General features: G+C 41.0%; 2 protein-coding genes across 3 annotated transcripts in view; one reads left to right on the plus strand and one right to left on the minus strand.

Moving 5' to 3' along the window:
- The window catches only part of TMEM263 (transmembrane protein 263), a 31,340-nt gene extending 24,367 nt beyond the window's left edge, over positions 1 to 6,973 (plus strand). For both annotated transcript variants that reach the window (XM_074949821.1, XM_074949811.1), the window contains one exon: positions 4,362 to 6,973. In XM_074949821.1, the coding sequence (XP_074805922.1) occupies positions 4,362 to 4,648 (287 nt within the window). In that variant the 3' untranslated portion in view covers positions 4,649 to 6,973. The remainder of the gene's footprint in view (positions 1 to 4,361) is intronic.
- A 1,604-nt stretch (positions 6,974 to 8,577) lies between these two features.
- On the minus strand, positions 8,578 to 16,874 carry MTERF2 (mitochondrial transcription termination factor 2). Its single transcript, XM_074949833.1, has 2 exons — positions 16,681 to 16,874; positions 8,578 to 12,539 (listed from the first exon to the last, which is right to left on the minus strand). The coding sequence occupies exon 2, from the start codon at positions 12,523 to 12,525 to the stop codon at positions 11,341 to 11,343; it is 1,185 nt and encodes a 394-aa protein (XP_074805934.1). The 5' UTR covers positions 12,526 to 12,539; positions 16,681 to 16,874; the 3' UTR covers positions 8,578 to 11,340.
- Between the last annotated feature and the right edge of the window lie 3,764 nt (positions 16,875 to 20,638).

Here is a 20,638-nt window from a genome sequence, read left to right on the forward strand (position 1 = left end):
CGTCGGAATTCACAACAGATCTTGCAGCAGTCTTTTTGGTGACCCTCGTCCAGAAACCGTAAACAGGAGGTGTGGGGATCACTGTCAGGCATGTGCTTCGTGTGGTCCTGGCAAGTCTTGAAGCCCAGGGATCGTGGCATGCCCCAGTGACAAATAACGGGGGGGAGAAAAATGAAGGGGGGAATCCCCCGTAACTGAAACCTATAAGTGAACTAACTACGCTATATTAACCATCTAGAACTAACTGTTGAAAGCAAAATCCGAAAGTACTGCTAAGCTGCTTGCCGAAGCAAGAGCAAGGGGAAGTTCCAGCTACTGTCACTGGCGATAAGAAGGAACTGAGGGGGTGGCGGGTCAGCAGGGCCCTTTATTGGGCACCATGAAGGCCCCACTCAGGGGGCACCCAGGCTAACCCCACGGATGCTGCTAGCGGAAAAATCTTCCGGCTACTGCGCACGTGTGTGCGCACGCACCTGATTGGAATTGACATGAACAAGCACTCAAAGAAGAGAGGCTGGTTATGAGATTTCTGGGTGAAAAGTACTACAGAATTGCAAAGTATTTATTGTGTAGAGGAGTGTTGGTTCTAATATGTCTAGTGCTCTCTGCAAACTGGAAAATATAAATACCCTTTGCAGACTGCAGTCATTTTACACCAGCCCTCACTGTAAGCCTTTGTTCTGCATGATTGGTAGAGCCAACATCTTGAACAGGTGCTATGTGCTTATACATTTTCTGCTTAAATAAACAGAACATTCCTAAACTAATTCTTTCTTCATTGTAGTGATCTGAAACGAGGCCAGTGAGAAACAGTAAGCTTCATGGAACAGATCTAGAAAATGCCAGTAGCTGTGAGGAATATTAGTCATGGCTGCATATCTAACATACAGCACAGGAAGAAATGAAATAACGTTGTTTCCACTGTTAAAACTACATGGTTGTACTAACACATGTACTCAAGTGAAATTATCAATAGGCTTTTGACTTAGGTGGCAAATCCTTAAGCACCTTGAGGAAAGTAGGATACCAACTTCTTTGCTGTTCCTTTTTCGGCAAATACATTTAATAGCGTCTTTCTGGGTTGTTGTGACCGGGACTGTTATGGCCCTTCCTTCTAATGATAATCTCTATTATGAGTCAATAGCAAAATTCAATAACTAGCTTCAGTGTGGCAAACGCCCTTTTCCTACTCACTCTAAACACATTAATGTTGTTGAGAAGGAGAGTTAGTCAAACTACCTTTTTGACTGAACTTGTTACAAGATCTAGAACTCCTCCTGTCATAAGAATCATTTGTTACTGTAGGATCCCAACAGATTGCAATCGAAATGTAAATGATTTTATTTTATTCTCCCTCCCCCCCCCCCCCCCCCAAACTTGACAAACTATTCTTTCAATCTCGGAAACTTCAAGCATCTTGTATATTGAAAAAAGATTTAGTATTAAATATGCCACATAATATCCTTGTATTAAGCAATTCTGAACCTTGAATATCTCCCGGACAGATTGACCAGGGTCTGAGATGTTGAGTCTTAATCAAAATGTGCTCTCTTTGCCGTGTGACTCATGGTGGGTTTTTTTATTTTAAGTTTAATTTCTCCCTCTTTACTTCTTGTAAACGTCTTACAACTGTAAGTGAATCTCCCACCCTGCTAGAAAGGTTAATGCAAGCTGGCAGCATTTTAATGCCCAAATAGAGGCTACCATGCCCCTCTGCTCTTTTTTTTTTTTTTTTTACCGCCATTGTTTCCAATACTGAGATAGCACCTCTTGTCTGAAGTGTTCTAGGGACATCTATAATGGATATAGAAACTTGCATCTCTAAGGCTATGTCTACACTAGAGACCTTCCAGTGGCACAGCTGTACTGATGCAGCTGCACCACCTTAAGAGCTCTCCCATCAACATAATAAAACTCCCCCCAACGAGCAGCGGTAGCGGCGCTCCCACTGATGTAGTGCTGTGTACACTACCACTTATGCCAGGGTGTTTTTTCACCCCCTTGAGCAACATAAGTTTTTTGCTGACATAAATGTAGTGTAGACGTGGCCTAACTCACTGGTTTGACTCTCGCCCGCGTCAGTACTGACTAAAAGCATTATCATTGACTATTCTGTGCCATATGTGAAATGAGTTGTAGATCTCAGTTCATTTCCTAGTGCATAAATGTCCACATCACAAAACTCATCATTTCTACTGGCAGTGAGCCTTGAAAACTGAACTATATTCTAACTGTTCCAAGTCAGGGCTGAGTCCTGTTGGTGGAGCAGTCTGTGAGTGACTGCCTGGGGAGATGCTCACTGTTCTTCCTGCCCTACTCCTCATTCACTTGTTTTCCTGCATGTGTTCTCTCTTTCCTTGATTGTTTGTTCCCAGTCATTTCTGCCCTACTTACTGTTTAGCTCCTCTTTGCATCTCTCTTTTTTTCGTGGTTCCACTCACCACCATTCACTTGCTCACTTCTCTGTGTGTTGCTTATTTCCCACACAGTTAAATTTCTTTCTTCCGCTACCTTATCATAAGAGTTATGTAGCTCCTGAACTACTTCATTACTATGGCCCTTTGTTGGTGCCCTGCTGTCTCTGAAACATGTGTCAGAGAAAGAAGAGCAATAGACTTGGTGAGGACTGAGTACTGTGGGAGGTAAATAAATATTGGCACTGTAGAATGCTGCTTTGGAACATTCTTAGTTTTACTGTGGTATTAATGGAGTAAATTCCAGATGCTGAAAATACCATGCAAACAAATGCTCTCGGTGCCTTTCTGTATGGTGAGACTAGGCTATTTGTCAGGTATATGTGTGGAAGCTTTTCTAACCCAGCATCTAATAGTGTTGAAAATTGCAAACTGCTCAAAGTCCTCTGTTTATAGACGATTAAAATGCTTCTATAGTTAAGGTTGGGTTAGCATTTCCACTGTAAGTTTACTCTGTGTCTTTCTCTCTTCATCTCGAAGCTTACATTTAGAAACTTGGAATACTTAAATGTGGGAGGATAATGAGGATGGATTTCCAATTTTAAGCTTACAGAAGCACAATCTAGTTTAGGATGTTTTCCTATAACTCTAAAGCTTGCTCTTAGTTTGAGAATATTTAGTCGTACCATAAGTACAGAATATGGGCTTCTTATGCAACATTTAGAACATGTAAGGAGCTTTATAAAACACATGGTTCTTTGTTTGTACAGTGCCTTGTACTAGTGGTGCTGGGGGTGCTGCCACACCCCCTGGTTTGAAGTAATAACAACAAACACCAAATACACGGTTTCCATCCTCAGCACCCCCACTATAAAAATTGTTCCAGCACTAGTACAATGGGGTCCTGGTCCATAACTGGGACTCCTAGGCGCTTCGATAATGCTAACAAAAAATAATGCTCCCCAAAGCTTATAATTAAACTTTAAGCATAATGCCAGGAAGAAAAAACGAGGGAGGCATAGGGTGACATATAGCAAGATCTTTTGGTTTGAGTTTTTCCTGTGTATTTTAACTGGTGGGTTTTCTGTTGGAAGTCTTTAGTTGCAGTTCTTAATGCCTTTTGGGGTATGGGGTACTTCAGGGCATCTGTGCACTTTCTTAAAATGTCTTTAGGGATGTTGAATTCCCCCAAATGTAGAATAAGGGCCCAGTGTAGGCAAACTGGATGTGTGTGCATGGTGATAGGGAGGAGGTGGGTGGAGCAAAGAACCGGCCTGAACTTCTATTCTTCTCATCCTCCTCCCTTCCTTCCTTCCTTCCACCACCCAAACAAAACAAAACAAAGTTAGGGAGGAAAAAGAAACAAAACAGCTTACTCCCTTCTCTCCCCCCTTCCCCCTCCCCCAGCTGGGATATCCTCCCCGCAACCACTTCCCAACATAACCTTAGTTCAGCTTCCCTTAGGCCCAGTAGATACCATGCTCTGGTTCTGAATAGAAATTCTGTCACTTGGGGAGACAGCCCTACTGCAAAAAATTGAATTTTTCAGTAGCCAAAGCCCAGCAGAGGTGTACATGTAGGTAATGAGGTCTTCAGGCGCAGAGGTGGAACTGACACTTGGGGATTAGCCAAAGGATTCTGTGGGGACCCTCAGTTTGGGTACCCTTTGATCTAAACTTGGAAGACTCACTGTCCGTTAAACCGTGTTGTGAAAAAATGGCATCAAGGCACCCTTAGGCTTTGCTCCATTTATCTCGCCTTTCAATAAGAACCAACCCTGGGAACACTGGCACTTTCCAGGCAGGCAGCCAAAAGAGTGCGTGTAAGATACACATCTTACAATATGTCATGTCATTAAAAGGAGCAATACTTATGAATAAACTATGTTCTTTTAAAATGCTTAATCGCAACATTACTGACTCAAATGTTTACACTTTTGTCCTTCAGGTTCATTGAAAGATCATCCACAGCAGCAGCCCGGCGTGCTTTCTCGTGTGACTGGTGGAATCTTCAGTGTAACAAAGGGAGCTGTCGGTGCCACGATCGGTGGTGTAGCCTGGATTGGAGGAAAAAGTTTGGAAGTGACCAAAACAGCTGTTACAGCAGTGCCTTCCATGGGAGTGAGTCTGGTTAAAGGAAGCGTTTCTGCTGTGGCTGGGGGCATTACAGCTGTAGGATCTGCTGTCACAAGTAAAGTGCCTTTAACAGGGAAGAAAAAGGATAAGTCTGACTAAAGGACTGAGACCTAGTTGATTTCCATAATACTATGTCAGTGGCATTGGAATCTGCTAAGATTTGGACTACAACAAAGCCACATGTCTTAAACGCTTATCTTCTAAAGAGCTATGGGAAAACTTTTGCTTTCCTCTGAAGGGACAGAAGAAGCTGACAGCACAGTGTATGAAGGTTCATTTAAACCCTAGATTCAGGCTTTATATCTGGTGAAATGTTACTAATTGTAGAACCAAGTACATGTATATGAAGGGATAATACATGTTTGAATATTCATTTACTGTAAATCTTTTGCAGTATGGGACTAAGATGTGAAAGCAAAAAATTAGTTGGCAGTCTTTGCAGTACTAGATGTATGATGTGCCAGCTACCATTATTAGTGGTTTCTGCATCCTCTTGATAAGGAATCCTTGAACTATGTAAAGGCATCTTCTGATGTGCCTGATAATTTCATATATTTTTGCTTTTTGAAACTGTATTTTTATACAGATTATAAACTGTCAGTGCATTCTGTTAGTGATGGCTGGCAAGAGACAGAACTGGAGATGTTCAGAAGTGGGGATGGGGGGGAAAAAGTATGCTTAAAATGGATTGTGATAGAAGGCATTTTAAGTTTGCGGTATACTGATTTTAATGATTCATGCCTAATGGTTGAAAAACTATTTCTCATTTAGTGAAGCTGTGTAAAGATTTTTTCTAATGGCCATCATTTCAACACAGTTCATAGAACAAGCTTTAGACACTTTTTTTTTTGATGTGTTGATATCTGAAACTTAGCCATCTTTTACTAAAGACAATATTGCTAAATCTCAGGTGTATTTTAAAGGTATCACTCTGTCACCTGCAAATGAAAGCTTACTACTTATGACTCTTTAGCTAGAAAACAACAGAAGGAAATGGCTTAGTTTCAATTAAGCCAAGGTTCATGATCCATATGGTAACGGATGGCAACATAGTCATCTTGAGAGAAATTTCTTTGCTGTGAAGTTGGAAACCACTGAAGAGTGATCTAATTAAAGAAAAGCCGCTGTCTAACTGCATGCCATACCAGTTTAGTTTGTTGCTTTAACCATTCACCTTCTCCTATAACCAAGATATAAAGATTTTTTGTCACTACATTTGTATCTCAAGTACACTCTTACTTAAAACACAGCACTGTACTATTTAAACAAATAAACAAGACTGACTATGTTTAAAGCAGGAGAAATGTCATCTCAATGAATTGCATAGGGACAGATTTCCAACCTTGATACTCCTTTGAATGGCTGCATTCTCATACATCTTCAAGGATGTGCATGGGCAGGATCTAAATGCATGACACAGGCTCAGTTATTCAAGATCTGCTGACTCTGCAGCTAAGAATAACCTTTTGGCAGCCTGTAAAAGATGGCGAAAATTTTATGTGAATATTCTGTATGCAGTATTTCCTAAAAACTTATGTCCCTGCAGAGAATTTCTAAACATGTGAGTTTACTTTTAAGTGGCTATAGTTGTACAAGGAAGATATAAATGTGTCTGTAGAAATTAAAGGTCAAAAGGTATCACTTGTCTAAAATTTTTATTCCTGTTTAACTGATGTTGGTATGGTAAACTATTCAATATAAATTAGTCAACTAGTATGTCTGAACCATTGGTACTTCAGCTGTGATCTGAAGCAGCTTTCTTCATTAGACATCATTACTGTTAAATATATATTTATGTGACAGTTTTCTAGCAACTCTGTAGAAGTGGAAATGAAATCTTAAAGTATGTAATTTTTTTTACGGTTCCAACTAAAGGAATTATTTACTCATCTTATTTGAGTAAAGCATCTTGCATTGCTAATCTGTCATATACCATTTTGGGGGATTGAAGAGGACCATGTAGTAAATGTAAGTTTATCATCTGAGAGTTCAGAGCCCTTAACACAGAGTTATATGACAATCAACAATACAAAGGTTCACAAATATTACTACATTCACTGTTCAACAAAACCCTTACTAATAATCTTTATGGAATCTCTGGGGATTTTAGAGTGTTAAATTTAAAACACACACTCCTTACCCTTTTTGATAAGCCATTTAAATGTTGTTTTTTTTTTTAAATAAGACACTATGAAGCTTGCAGAAAACTAAGTGTAGCCTGAGAAGTTTCTTGCTATAATCTATACAACTCTACCACCATCTTGTAGCATGTGTTATGAGCAAAATGTATTATTCAGTGATTCTGAATTCTTGTAACTAAATGCTTAAAAGTAGTATAGGGTTTCAGTTTAGAACTTGGTCTTATGCTGTCTGCATATTTTTATTTTCCACTTAATGTATGACTCTGACCCTTTTTTCAAAACTGTTCTAATTCTGTCCTGCTTGGAACTTGTGAAACATTAAATTGTTGCAGTTTGACTTCTTCTGACAGCTTCCTTTCTAGATGTGGGGAAGGTAAAACTACAGGGGAGATGATTCTACCTATGAGTTGAATAACTTGGTGGGATGGGAGGTCTCCATATTACATTATTTCACCCAAAAGTGTCTCTGATTAAAAGAGTGCTTTAAAGACCCCACCCAAAGACTGCAGCTCCATTGTGCTTTCAGCTGTATGTACAGATAGGATGCACCAAGGACTGTCCTACTGTTCAGACAAGAAAAATAGTGGAAGAACATATTCCTATTTTAACAGACCGGGGAACTGAAGCAGAGAGAGAGAAAATGAATTTCCCCAAGGTCCAATGAATACTAATGGCACAGGAAACTGAACGCTGATCTCCAGAGTCACAATCCAATGTCTTAATCCCAAGTCTCTGTCCCAAACAGTTTACAGTCAGGAAATAAGCTTGTCTCTGTGACTCTCCATGTGTGGAAAATTCTTGAGCTGTGAGACTGAGACTTTCTCAGTTCCACGAGAGAGATGTCCATGGCAGCTAAAGCATGGACAGCTCTTTGCTGCTTTGTGGGCAGAGTTCTATACAGCTCTGTACCTCGTTCTGAAAAGATCTTACAGATGGAAAACTCTCTGATTTTAAGTTATTTGAGGGGAAGGGGGACAAGAAAGAATGAGGGTTACAACAATATAATTAAGTGGTTCTCTATTCAGATGTGCACATCCTGGTGGCGGCTCAGTTTTATGATGTGTTGGGGAAGTTGGAGGAGCAGTAGTTAAGATGGGAGTTCATTAGATCATGGTTAAGGTTTTAGCTGTTGGCACTGTGAGGGAAGGATCATATCCTCAAAACAGAATAAAGAGTGAAGGGGCAAGATTTGTACAGACTACTGGGAGGAATTTGAGAAGACTACCTGGCTGAGCCTGTGTGACTGGGAATAACGTGGTGTTTTCAATTGTAACAGAGGAGAAAGAGGAAAATGGTGTAGGGAGGGGTGTTAGAGACAAGGTGGCTGATGTAATATCTTTTATTGGACCAACCTTCAGTAAGGAGGGAGGGATAGAAGTTTTACACTATATCAGAAGCTGGATTTCTTGTGGGAAACTTTTGGAAAAGTTGAAAACTCAACTCTAGCAGAAAACAGGCATAGGTGGTTTCTAGGACTACACATTTAGTAGTATGTAGCTGTGTAGTAAACATTTGAATGTTTATGAACTTGTGTGACTTCTTACATGATCATTTTTACATCATCTGAATTTCTGGCTGGGTGAAGGAATGTTTCATTTGAGGACCAAACAGACCTTTGATCTGAAAACAGAAACAAACTGGAATGGGACTGGAGAGTAAATTTGGATAGCCCCTTTAACAAAATTATTAAATTAATCCTGTGTAGCAAAACATAACTGTCAGCATGTTTGGCACTTGTTCAAAACACAGACAGTCCTTGCCTGCAGATCTTGCAGTCTGAAAAATGAAGACAAATGCAGAGAGATAAAAAATGGAAACCAATTTAAATTCTTTTTATATTTGGGAAAGTGAAAGCATAATAGCACAATAGAGTAACATGGGTGGGCCTATTAAATGACGTTTCAAGAAGGATAATGAGAATTATTACATTAGTAATATTTTTTTTAGAGGTGATCCTTACTGGCTGAAGTAACAACAAACCAGTTTCATGCTGATTGGTTAATTTAATGCTGTGTACACTCTTCAATCTGAAAGACAGAAACTCAAGTAAGTTACTAACATACCCACATTTCTTAAATTTTTTTTGAAAGTACAATCCCCAGAGGCACCATCAAATGCTTTTTCAACAGCAAGAGACTTCAGTCATATTCAATTACCTCCAAAGTTCTCTCAAGTTAGCTGCACTATGTTTCTGAAGAATTAAATGAGCCCAGTATAGCAGGCTGAGCATAATGCGCTCAAGGCAACTGGAAAATACTTACATCAGTATATAAATAAGAAATCAGCTACATCTTGATTTAACTTCCAGCAGGAAATTCCCTTCTTCCTCTGTCTCTAAGCCACCATTTTCATCAAAAGGTATAACTAACAGGCCGTCTGTCTATTTAGTGCTGCAATGGTTCAGTGTTACCTATTATATTGCCAATTATATCTACCCTTTTGGATATCTGAAGTGTCTCCTTGTACCTGGGGGAAAATGCATAACAATCACAAAATTACAGTTTACTTAGCATAGAGGATGAATCCCCCTGTCCCTTGAGTACTGAAAGATAGGGACTATATCATAACACTGATTAGTTCCCAACATCCTCAAACCTCATTGACAGATCAGAAAAGGAAGGGTGTATGTGCTGAGCATGTTGTTTGCAAGGAAAAAAGTATTTATCTTAGTAAATAATCCAATACCAAGTTTCCTCAGCAGTTGTAAACCTCTAAGAAAATAAGAGGAAACAAAGAAAAACCAGATTTATTGCCAACATGTCCTTAATTATATAGCGAACGTAGCAAGTGTTACAGTCAATTGTACTGTATTCATGTATCTGAAATGTATACTCATGACAAGCAAAATAACTGTTCACGTGTACAGCAGGGTTACTTCAAAGAGAACAGACCTGATCTTGTATTTAATGCATAACAAAAACTCCCATTGTAGTCAACAATTTTGGTTCATTGTTGAGCCCCAAGAATTTAGTAAGTTTTTCTTATGGAAATTTGATACCAAATCAACTTAGTTTGATATTTTTGATCACACTTGTTTGAATATAATGTTTAAGTTTCCAGACACTTTAAATATGGAACATGTCCCTTAGCAGTTGCTCACCTCACTGCTCTTTCATGCATTATCTCCTGCCTGCCAAGGAGGAATATATACAGACCACTTTCTCATGAAAGCTTATGCAGAAACCCTTGACAACTTTAATTTGTCAGGTGACATTTCATGACTGTTTTTGTCATGTACCATTTCTTTCACACCCAGAAAGCCTAATGACTACCTACAGTAGCCACTATTAAAAGGTCAACATTTCTCAATGGTTACCACATCATGGTATCTAAGATATCAGTTTTTCCATATGCTTAGGAAACAACAGCAGTGGCTGTTTGTATATCTTGTCCACTTTTAATGTTCACCAGTTTAAAAGCAAAGACTTGTGCCTGAGCCACAGCTACTGTAAAAGGCACAAGACCATACTCTTCCACTCAGACTTCTTTGCTTCCTTCCTTCTGGAAGCACAGTCTTTACCTCAGCTAATTCCCTTTCTGATCCTGTTCTCTTTCTAGTCCAAGGAAGAGAAGGGGGAATTAGAGACAGAAGCCAAGGCCAAAAAAAAAAAAAAGAGTTCCTGCAAGAGGAGCCAGCTTGAGGTTTCATAACCTCGAAAGAGACCCTCTAGAACCATTTTGTTATTTATTTGCATTATATGAGCACCCAGAGTCCCCAACCAGATCAGGGCCTGTAATGGGGTGTACAAATCCCAGACTGAGCATAGATGGGGAGGGTTTTTCCTATTTATAAGCAAGCAGCTTGATCAGAACCCCAGGCAGCTGCCAATCATGGAAGCAGGCATCCACAGCTGCAACAAATAGAGGAAACAAGGGGAAAAAATGGAGAGTACAGAGAAGGAAAGGGAGGCAGAAAAGAATAGTATCAGGCTGTCTCTAAGAAAACAGCCAAGAGACTGCAAACCCAAAATGTGAAGAGCTGATGGACTTAATTGGAGGTGAAGGTCCAGGAACTAACTGAAAGAAAACTAGGAAGGTCACTCAGGAGAAGATGAGACGCCATGAGAGACCACACTAAGATGTTTACAGGGCCCTCTTAGAGTAATGATTGTACATAAATATGGTAAATAGTCCTTGCACATCCCCTCAGTGGAGACTCTAGTTTTGTAATCTCCTTCCACCCCATCAGACTGCCAGCTTCAATTTGGGCTCAAGCTCCAGTGGCCTCTTTGTTGCAGTGGCAGTTACCTAGAGGACTTTTTGAAAGCCTTTTTTACTTACCTGCTGCCTGATGAACAGTATTGAAAATTCATGCTGCTAACTTTTCTTGTTGGTTAGTATAATCGCTCTCGGCATTATCATAGACTGGCCAGTGCAACACCAACCGCTAAAGACCTAGGTAAGTTGGTGGCCAGTTTGATAGGGGAAACTTCTTTAAAAATTGTGTGGTTGGGATACAATCTAAAAACCTAGTCCTTATTGTTATCATTTACATGATATTGCTAACCTTTTATTATGGTCACTTTTTGTAATACAATTTTTAAAAGTACTAGTGACCTATGAATTAAAGCCACAACTTCATGCAGCAGACTACAAATTGGCTAAGGTTAAGAAAGGATAAAGTTCCCTTTTTGAATAAAGACATTCAAATTAATCTAAAGGAGCAACAGGATTAAACATTGGTCTCTCTCTCTTTGCTTGTATCCTACAATAAATGGCTTCAAAATCTCTCTTTGTTCCATTCAAATTTTCTAGATTTCCATTTTTTATATTGTATCCTAAAGCAGCTAACTTTTTAATTCTGTACTGCACAATTTGGGTTGTCAGCTCCAGCACCACTGGTGTCTCTTTAATCTGATCTACAGAAATTCCTTCCTTCAACAGTCCCTTGAGCCTTTCTTCCAGAACTGGAACAGAATTGTAGAGCAGAGCGGGGCATTTCAACACTAGCTCTTTTAATTCTTGATCATTGCACTTAAAAACATCTTTGGAAAAAAACATGCTCTTCTGCATAGTGTTAGGGCTAAGATTAAAAATAAAACCTTTAAGCCTGGATAGCAGTTGCAGAACTTCAGAATCAGTGAAATCTTTCTTCTGGAGAAACTCCAAGTTCTCTTGAACTGCTGTGGAGGTATTTAACAAAATAAATGGGTTTTGACTCAATAATTTCAGAAGCCAGATCTTCATATTGGCATTAGAACCACCTAAATTTAGATACGTTCTCTGTAATGTCTCTACTATATGTTTGTTTTTCTCAACAGGCTTGTAAAAAATATCGGGGGCACTTGTGAAGAACCTCGTGATTATATTATTCTTCAGTCCCAACTCTTGAAAGAATTGAACATTAGATTTCTGGTTCTCAAGATGTTCAACAGTAAAAAAAGACTCTGGAAACTGTTCTATTAATTTGACCAGTTGTTTTTCATTTTGGCATACTGATTGCCACAGATCTCTTTGAGAGTTTATCTCTGCTGGGGTACGGAGGATTGCCTCTGGGCAACGTTCCAAAATATTTGCTATGGCAGTCTTATCAGCTCCCATTTCTCGTAAAGCATGAGCAGTTTCTTTAACATAGGCTGCATCCTGAAAGAGGACCCACTCCTTTAGTCTCCGAATTTTTTTAATATCAACGGATAATCTGTAGAGATTCTCCACCGTTCTTTTGTTCTCCACTTTCGATTTTATATCAGTTGTATAACTAGATTGCTGTAAAAAGCTTCCATCCTTTACTTTATTCCGCAGGGATGAGAGAGTCACCACTGGTTCGCAGCGCTGAGATCTAGCCAACGGAAGTGTAAACACGTGTGCTGCACTATTAGTGATTCCTCTCAACATTCTGGAGTGCTGCACTATATACAAAATGAATGTAAAAACAAAAGAGAAAAATGTTAATTTCTGTCTTATATGGTATGTTCAAAAGATATTCATGTTCAAACCTGAGCTGCTATAAGAGACAATTACTTCCAAAAGGAACATTTTCACATACTTATATTCATTCTGAAGTGGAATGAAAGCTGGCATTTCCTGCTAACATCCCAAAGGATGCTTCAATAGAACAATAAAACACCAAAATGCCATATATGGAACATGGGGCAGAATGTGAGTGTTCTGCCCCAAATACCACACAAGTTTAACTGTTCCCACATGGTTAGTATATCAATAGTCCCCAAAAGGGTGTTCATTAATAGGCTACTGGTGAATGCCTCTGATGTACTGCAAGATACAAGGCAGGATTCACCCAACCATGCAAAATATGTATCATTAGCCAACTCAGGGGCACTCGGGAGTGTCTTATTGCTATTAGAGTGTAGCTCTCCAGTTGCACATTTAAAGTATGGGATTCTATGCAATTTAGCCTTTTTTTCTTTCTTTTTTTTAACTGAAGTTCCAATTAAAAGGACCAAATGAGAGGGAAAAGCTAAATGCCTTTCTCAAATACTTTGAATATATTTGTTTAATTTTTCCCAGACATTGTTTCTTTCAATGGCAGTATATATCCTAAAAGCCACTGAACTCACTTTTTATAATAAATGATAATTTGGACTATTGGACAGCTTTCTTCTGACTAGACAGGTAGGTTAAAAGTGGCTGAACTGGCAGCTTGGCATTTTGGGGAGGGAGTTATTGTTATCACTCTTTCTCCTTCAGACAACTCCTTTTCTTCATCTCCCATCCCCACAGCTGCTTTATCTTTTTCTGTACTCAACTTCTACTGTCACCTGTTGAATATAATGAGCAAACGGATTTATGTGTAAATGAGCTCCTATCTGTGCATCCTTTGGATTTGGTGCACAGATGTGACAGACCCAACCAGTCAATCAGAATGTGGTTTTGGATACTTAGTGTTTCCACCCACACTCTAACTGAAATTAGGTTATCATTAATGCAGCTGCACATATTCTGAGATGACAGGAAGAACAGCAGTGTTTAAATACAAAAGGGCACTATCAGATAAATTTTAAAACTTCTTAAATTTCTACTTTTTATCAAAACTTTTTAGAAGTTAAAGGGGACAGTAAAAACTTGAAAAATCATATTTGTTTGAAAATTTTGTACCAATTATTGCTATAAGTAACACACCACTGATTACTATAATTGAAAGTCAGCAAAAAAGATCAGTTTGTGCATTTGCAAACTTTGTGTACTGTCAGTTTTACTGTATAGCAGTTTCTCCTCAGCTAAAAAAACCCTTATAAAGATCAAAAAGAGAGCAGGAAAAATGTCAATTTTTCATGGACTTTAAGAAAGTGGTCCCCAAATTGTGGGGCATAGCCCCATTGGGGGGCACAGAGGAATGTCTGAGGGGGGTGCTGCAGGTCCTGGGCCAGCTCTCACAGGGGTGGGGAAGGAGTGCAGGCTAGCCTTGCTCCACCCCCAGCCTTGGCCCCTGACCATGGCTCCCAGACCCAGCCTTGGTGCTACTCCTGGCCCCAAGCCTGCCCCCCACTACTCCTGTCCACGCCTCCGCCCCACCCCCACCCCCGATGCTGCGGACCCTCTCCCAGCTCCCGGGAGCAGGGATGTGGACAGGATGGGGAGGGGGACAACTGTGAAAAGTTTGGGGGCCACTGCTTTAAGGACAGAAGAGACCATTATGATATTCTAGTAGACTAATCTCCCACCTACCACAGGACAAAGAACCCTCCCCAGTAATTTCTGCATCCAACTTTTGATATCTTTTTAGAAAGATATCCAGTATTTCTTTAAAGCCCTCAAATGATGGAGAATCCATCGAGTCCTAGGTAAATTATTCCAATGGTTAATTGTTCTCACTTAAAAATCTGCCCCTTAGTTCTTGTCTGAATTTGTCTAGCTTAAACTTCTATTAGCTTGTTATACCTTTTTTCTGATGGATTAAAAAGCCTTTAATACTTTAGAAATTTAGTTCTAATTCTTAAATAATTATATGCACATTTACCTTACATATAAGAGGACACTGATGTAAAACATTTTTACTAGAATGCTTCTTTGATGTTATTTCAAATTTTTGAAGCTGAATAAGATTTCTACCCATAATCCATGTCTACTATGTGAACATGCTAAAGTCACAATCTAAGGTTTTTGATGTGATCACAAGAGTTTCATAATTTAAGGAAGCCTTGTCTAGCAAGCTGAAGCACAGAACTGGGACTCAAGCAATCTTGGTCTGTTTCTAGGTCTGTCAAAGCCTTGCTGTGTAACTGTTGACAAGTCACTCAACTTTCTGTGCTTTAGTTTCCCGATCTTGAAAAACTGGAATAATATTTCATGGGGTTTAAGGCCTAAGGCCCTGATCTTGCAAAGTCTTATCCAAGTGCTTAACTTTTTGTACTGTGAGTAGTCCTACTGAATTCAATGGAGCTACTTGGTGTGTAAACTTAAGCATGTATTGTAAGTATTTGCAGGATCAGGGCCTTAGTTAAACTGTGTGAAACACTTTAGCATCTTCAATCCACAGCTCTCATAGAAATGAAGTATTATTAAAAGTGCTTGGAGACTTTGGCAATGGGATCCATAGAAGTACTTACTGGTAAAATAGCCAAGCCCAACTTTTATTTTCAACTTACAAATTGTCAAAGAAAGGCCTTAAAAGACTAGAATAGACTTCAGCACCATATTCACTTATAAATACACTACCCATGAACACTAACATCTAATAGATTTCTTAAGCAAAATTATAAAGAGTGAAATTTGGCCTAGTAAATGCTATCCGTGTTTATCTGAGGTCAGGCACATAAATCACAGGTTCTGTCAAAGGGACCCAGCCAACTTAAAATTTACACTTCTGTTTCAACGTTTTACCTATAAAAAATGCCCCAGATTACTAAAGTGAAACAAATTAGATAGTTTTATTCTGTAGACACTACTTTGCGTGTAGTCAGTTTCTCTGTTGTTTAGTGAGGGTCACATAGAAACAAGAAAGAGAAAAGCATTTTTAAAAAGTAGAAAAATGTGATTTGTTAACACCCAATACTTAGTATGGGTACTCAGGGCATGTGTAATACATGACATTAATTTGAACTTAAAAATTGATAGTGTCCTGCTAAAAGTGTCGAAAAGCTATGGCTGGATATTGAAATAATATTGCAAAGTCTGTAAATGAGAATATCATTATTTACAAGAGGCTTTGTAGGAAAACACTGTCTTCAAAATAACCAAGTTCTGGAATAATATTATGGAATAGTCGCTAACGCTCAGCTCAGACGCCTGCGCTTTGCTTTTTGAAATTTCCCCTTCAATATGCTCAAATGTCTTCACCTAATTACAGGTTTCAGAGTAACAGCCCTGTTAGTCTGTATTCGCAAAAAGAAAAGGAGGACTTGTGGCACCTTAGAGACTAACCAATTTATTTGAGCAAAAGCTTTCGTGAGCTACAGCTCACTTCATCGGATGCATAATACACTTTCCACAGTGTGCATCCGATGAAGTGAGCTGTAGCTCACGAAAGCTCATGCTCAAATAAATTGGTTAGTCTCTAAGGTGCCACAAGTCCTCCTTTTCTTTTCACCTAATTAGGAAAACAAACGCCATTTACAGCCTCCCTCCGCCCCGCACTGTACCCAGGAAACGGGGGGCTCTCTCTAGCCTCAACTCTCAGCGGCAGCTCGAGAGAGGGATTCAGCGCGGGGTGACCCAGAAGAGCCGAGGATGGGCTAATAACTGGACCGCTCCCCGCTCGCGCGCGCTGCCATTGCCGGGCTGGGCGCCGCGCGGGTAAAGGCGTGAGGAACAGGCTGTGACCCAGGATCCTGCGCACGCTCCGAATGGGTGGGGGCGGCAGCCCCAGCTCCATGTTGGCAATGGGGGGTGTTGCGGACCCCACTGGATCCTGAGCCTGGAGGGGAAGGCGGCCGGGCCCCGCTGTGGTGCTCGCCGGGGGGAACGAGCCCTGCCTGAGCTCCCCAGTGGCGGGGTTGCCTCAGTCAAGCGCGGGCCGCCCTGCTGCGGGAGCAGCCGCCGGTGCTCAGCCCCTCGGCTCCTGTGTCCCCTTCGGCCGGGACGGCTCCTCACCTCTCACGCCGGCTCTCCTGAGGGGCGACCCGTGGGAAGAGGGAAGGGAGCGAACCCTTCCCCCCACTTCCTTTGTACCCGGTGGGAACGGCGGTGGCTGAGCTCAAGCGGCCTGTCCCATCCCTGTTGCCCGCTGGGAAGAGCGAGGAGGCTGCGGGCCCCGGCCCCGCAGGAGCAGCACAGCGTCCCCTGCTGGGAACTCCCCCGCCCCGCTGAGCTGCCAAGGTGGGGCCTTTCGCCAGTGGCGCCCAGGATCTGGCCCTTAAAAATGAGAATGAAACTTGTAAATCGCCACTGGGATGTTTGCATAAAATGAATGCAATGAACCCAGGCCCCAGCACGGTGGCCTGCGCCCGGGTAATTTAAGGATAGCTGGGGGAGGGGGACTAGGGTGTGTCTGAGTGAGGAGGGCAATAGTGAGGCACCTTTATACTCCTCAGAAGTGCATTGCACAGATCACCGTAAAATAGCCAATGTTTTACTATGGGCTGTCCTAGGAGCAGTTGGTGGCTAAGGGCCAAATTCAGGGGAGAAGCTATCTTTACTTCTGTAGGATAAACCAGAGCTGAATCTGCTCTTACAATTTCAGCTTTGCTGGTTATCCCCATATAATATCCTGGCAACAGCTGCACCAGATTGTTGACCAAGACTGTGGAACACCCAAAAAGGTTATCCACTGAGAATCCACCCTAGGTTTGACTGGGCCTTGTGCATGCTGGGATGGGTTTGGGGGAATTTAGACAAGTAGTATGTGGATAACCTGGCAGTGCAGGGATGGGCCTGACTTCTCTCACTTTCACCATTGTATATTGATGTAAATCCATTGGTTTTGATGGAGTTAGTCCTGTTTTCCATCAGTGCAAGGAGGAGGAGGAGAATACTTTGAGTCAGTCAAGCTTACAGTTGTTAGGTACAGTTGTTAATAAATTAAGTCTCAGTGCTTTAATGTACCAAGCTTGTGGTAACCTGGGACACAGCATCCTAGACTAGATGTGAGTATGCTATAACTCATGCTTATATATCTTCTTCCTTAATTAGAGTAAGGATAAGCAAACAGACTACAGCATCTTTCTCACTGAGAATCACTTATGTTCATATTTCTTCCATTTGATACAACTGTTTTTGTTTCAGTTTTAAATAGAAATGTTCCAATTTAGGGCACTAAGGCATGTCTGGATTTAATAAAATTCCCAGACATGAAAATGGAATTAAGGTTTTAAATAAAGCAATATCCTTTATTTCAAAATATTAGAATGTGGTTATTAAACAAACAAACATTTGAAATTTAGGCTATTTAAAAGTAAAGTTCCAAAAATAAAAACCTCTACATGCATATCTCCAACCAGCACAGCACTAAATATAGCTCACAGTTCATACTCTGCTTCACCTACCACAAGAGCCTATTAAGGCCAATATCTCTCTCATAGTCTCCCAAAGAGAACAGAGACTCCCATCCCAATTTCCCTCTATGGTCAAGAGACCCCAATAAATCACATTTTATATAGGAATATAGGCCCAGATTAGATGTGGATGGACTCTAGTTTTAAACTGAGTTGGAATATTTGCATAGGCCCTAAGCATGTGACCAAAAAGAATGAGATCATGAGAAAAAGTTGTTTTGTTAAGCTTGTTGTTACCCTTTGAAATACCAGTGTTATCTTATTTAAAGTTTGGGCTCCTTGCCTTGTCCTTCAGGCTTTGTGGATGTTATGGGCAGAGAGAAAGGAAAAAGAGAGGTGATTTGGGGCCTCTGTTCCTCATTTTTATCCTTTTCCTCTTCTTTGAGAACTTGATGTTAAGCCTATAAGGAAACAGTATTTGAAAGCCTTAAGGCCATTCATGCTTCTATTGAAGTCAATGGCAAAACTTCCATAGATTTCAATGGGAGTGAAACTTGCCCCACAAACTCTTTTTAAGGTGTGTGGATCAGTGGTAGCTTGTATAGCAACAAACACCACAGAGCTCTTTAATCATGACAGGGGCCTATGGCTGCTGCTGCACCTTAAATATCAATAATATTTCATAAAGTTCAGGAGTTGGAGAGGGACAATATGGAAAAATGTAAGGTGTCTGTACCCCACACAGGCGACGAAACACTTAACAGGAGCCCATACCTCCCAACATTTCAAGTGGGTAAAGCTGGACACAGCTTCCTTTAGTTTTGGCCTCTCCACCCCCCCATAGATGGGCCAAACCTGAGTGGTGCTATGATCGTGGTTCCAGTGCCTCTTGGTTTTCATAAAGGAAGGAGCACAGGCTAATAGAGGGAAGGCTAGGGAAGAGAACTAGGAGAAAGGTAGCTTTCTCTTTTGGGTTAAAGGCTATGAGATGCTTGTGGAGGCCTCACTTGTTCTAGAATCAGAAGGTACTGAGCAAGAGTTAGTGAAGCCTAGGGCTAGAGGCAGGACCTCCTGAGCTAAAAGGAAACTTGAGGCAGTAAATCCCAAGAGGCTGTGATCGCAAATCTTAAAATGCGGTTGGGTCTGAAGTTTGAAGGGCTGCATGGGGAGAGAGAAAAATGGTCTCCTTCTGGGGAGTAGGGAAGTAGAGAGTAGAAAGACCTGTGGGGAACAGGAAGGCTTGGAGAGTGAGGAGGAAGTCCAGAGAGGGATGATACCTCGTATCCACAGGACTAGTGCAAACTTGCGTGGCTGACCCTGAAACAAGGGTAGGAACTAGACCTCTGGGGAGAAGCCCTGGGAGATGCTGCTTGTTACAAAGGCCCCAGGAAGGGGCTAAGGAAAATGCCTGAAGAAAGGCTAATGGTAGGAAAGAGTCCAGGAAGGCAGTGATGAGGTGTCTGACAGAGCAGACATAGGGTATCTGGATTGGAACACAATGTAGATGGTGAGCATGGGTTCCCCACTAGGAAGGAGAGGAGAGTGTGATGACCAGTGGGCCCCAAGTCAGAGGGCTGGAGAGACACAGTCTTGAGATTATTTGTTCCAATGTCTGTTTGTTGGGCTTTCTGTTACTGCAGAAGGGATGGACTTAAATGTGATGTGACCTGACTGGAGGGCTATGTCATGAGACGAGACCACTGAAGTGACTGTAGACAGAGGCTGCTAGAAAGGATAGCTGCTGTGCCACACCCAGCTGCAAAGGGGCATGCCAATAGTGAGTCCACCTTTCTACAGTACACTGTTACTCTATTTACAAAAATCTACTTCAGTGGAGAACAAATAATTAGGTGTTTGTTTTTTTAAAATAGTGTTCTGCTTCTCAGTAGTCAAGTAGGGACTTCTGGTCTGGGTTCATTCCTTATTGGGAGAGAAACAGGTGAATAGAGGCAGGATACTCTTGTGTAATTATTTTTATTTGTAATCAGCACACACTTCCTGTTGTTGTCCATCCTTTAATGCAAAACTGCAAAAGCAGCAGAAAAAGTTTAAATTACCATGTGAAACTGTTTTCAGTACTCCACCAACAGCACCTGTGTGAGGAACACATGAATTGCTATACTAAATCAGACCAGTGGTCCAGCTAATTCAATAGTTTGTTATGGACAATGGCCAACACCAGATGCTACAGAGGAAGGTGCTAAAAGACCTGTAAGAGGCAGGGTAAATTTCCTCTTACGCAACCTATAATTATTGGTTGCCTTTAGTCCTGAAGCATGAGGGTTTATATCTCTTCCAAAATTCATGGCTTTTTATTTGGTACTTACTGCTGTATATTATGTTTTAGTAAATGTCTAATCACTGTTTTAAGTCTGCTAAACTCTTGGGCTCAATTATACTATTTAGTATTCAGTTCCCATCTGGAATCAGGGCCTGCAGCAGAGTCAGTCACTGGGCAACCTAAAGAGTGCCACTGGCAGCATGCAAGCTGATTTTCAGTGGCACTCACACTGCCTGGGTCCTGGCCACCGGTCCGGGGGGCTCTGCATTTTAATTTAATTTTAAATGAAGCTTCTTAAATGTTTTAAAAACCTTATTTACTTTACATACAACAATAG

Source organism: Natator depressus, chromosome 1 (genome assembly GCF_965152275.1).
Source record: "Natator depressus isolate rNatDep1 chromosome 1, rNatDep2.hap1, whole genome shotgun sequence".
Taxonomy (NCBI): domain Eukaryota; kingdom Metazoa; phylum Chordata; order Testudines; family Cheloniidae; genus Natator; species Natator depressus.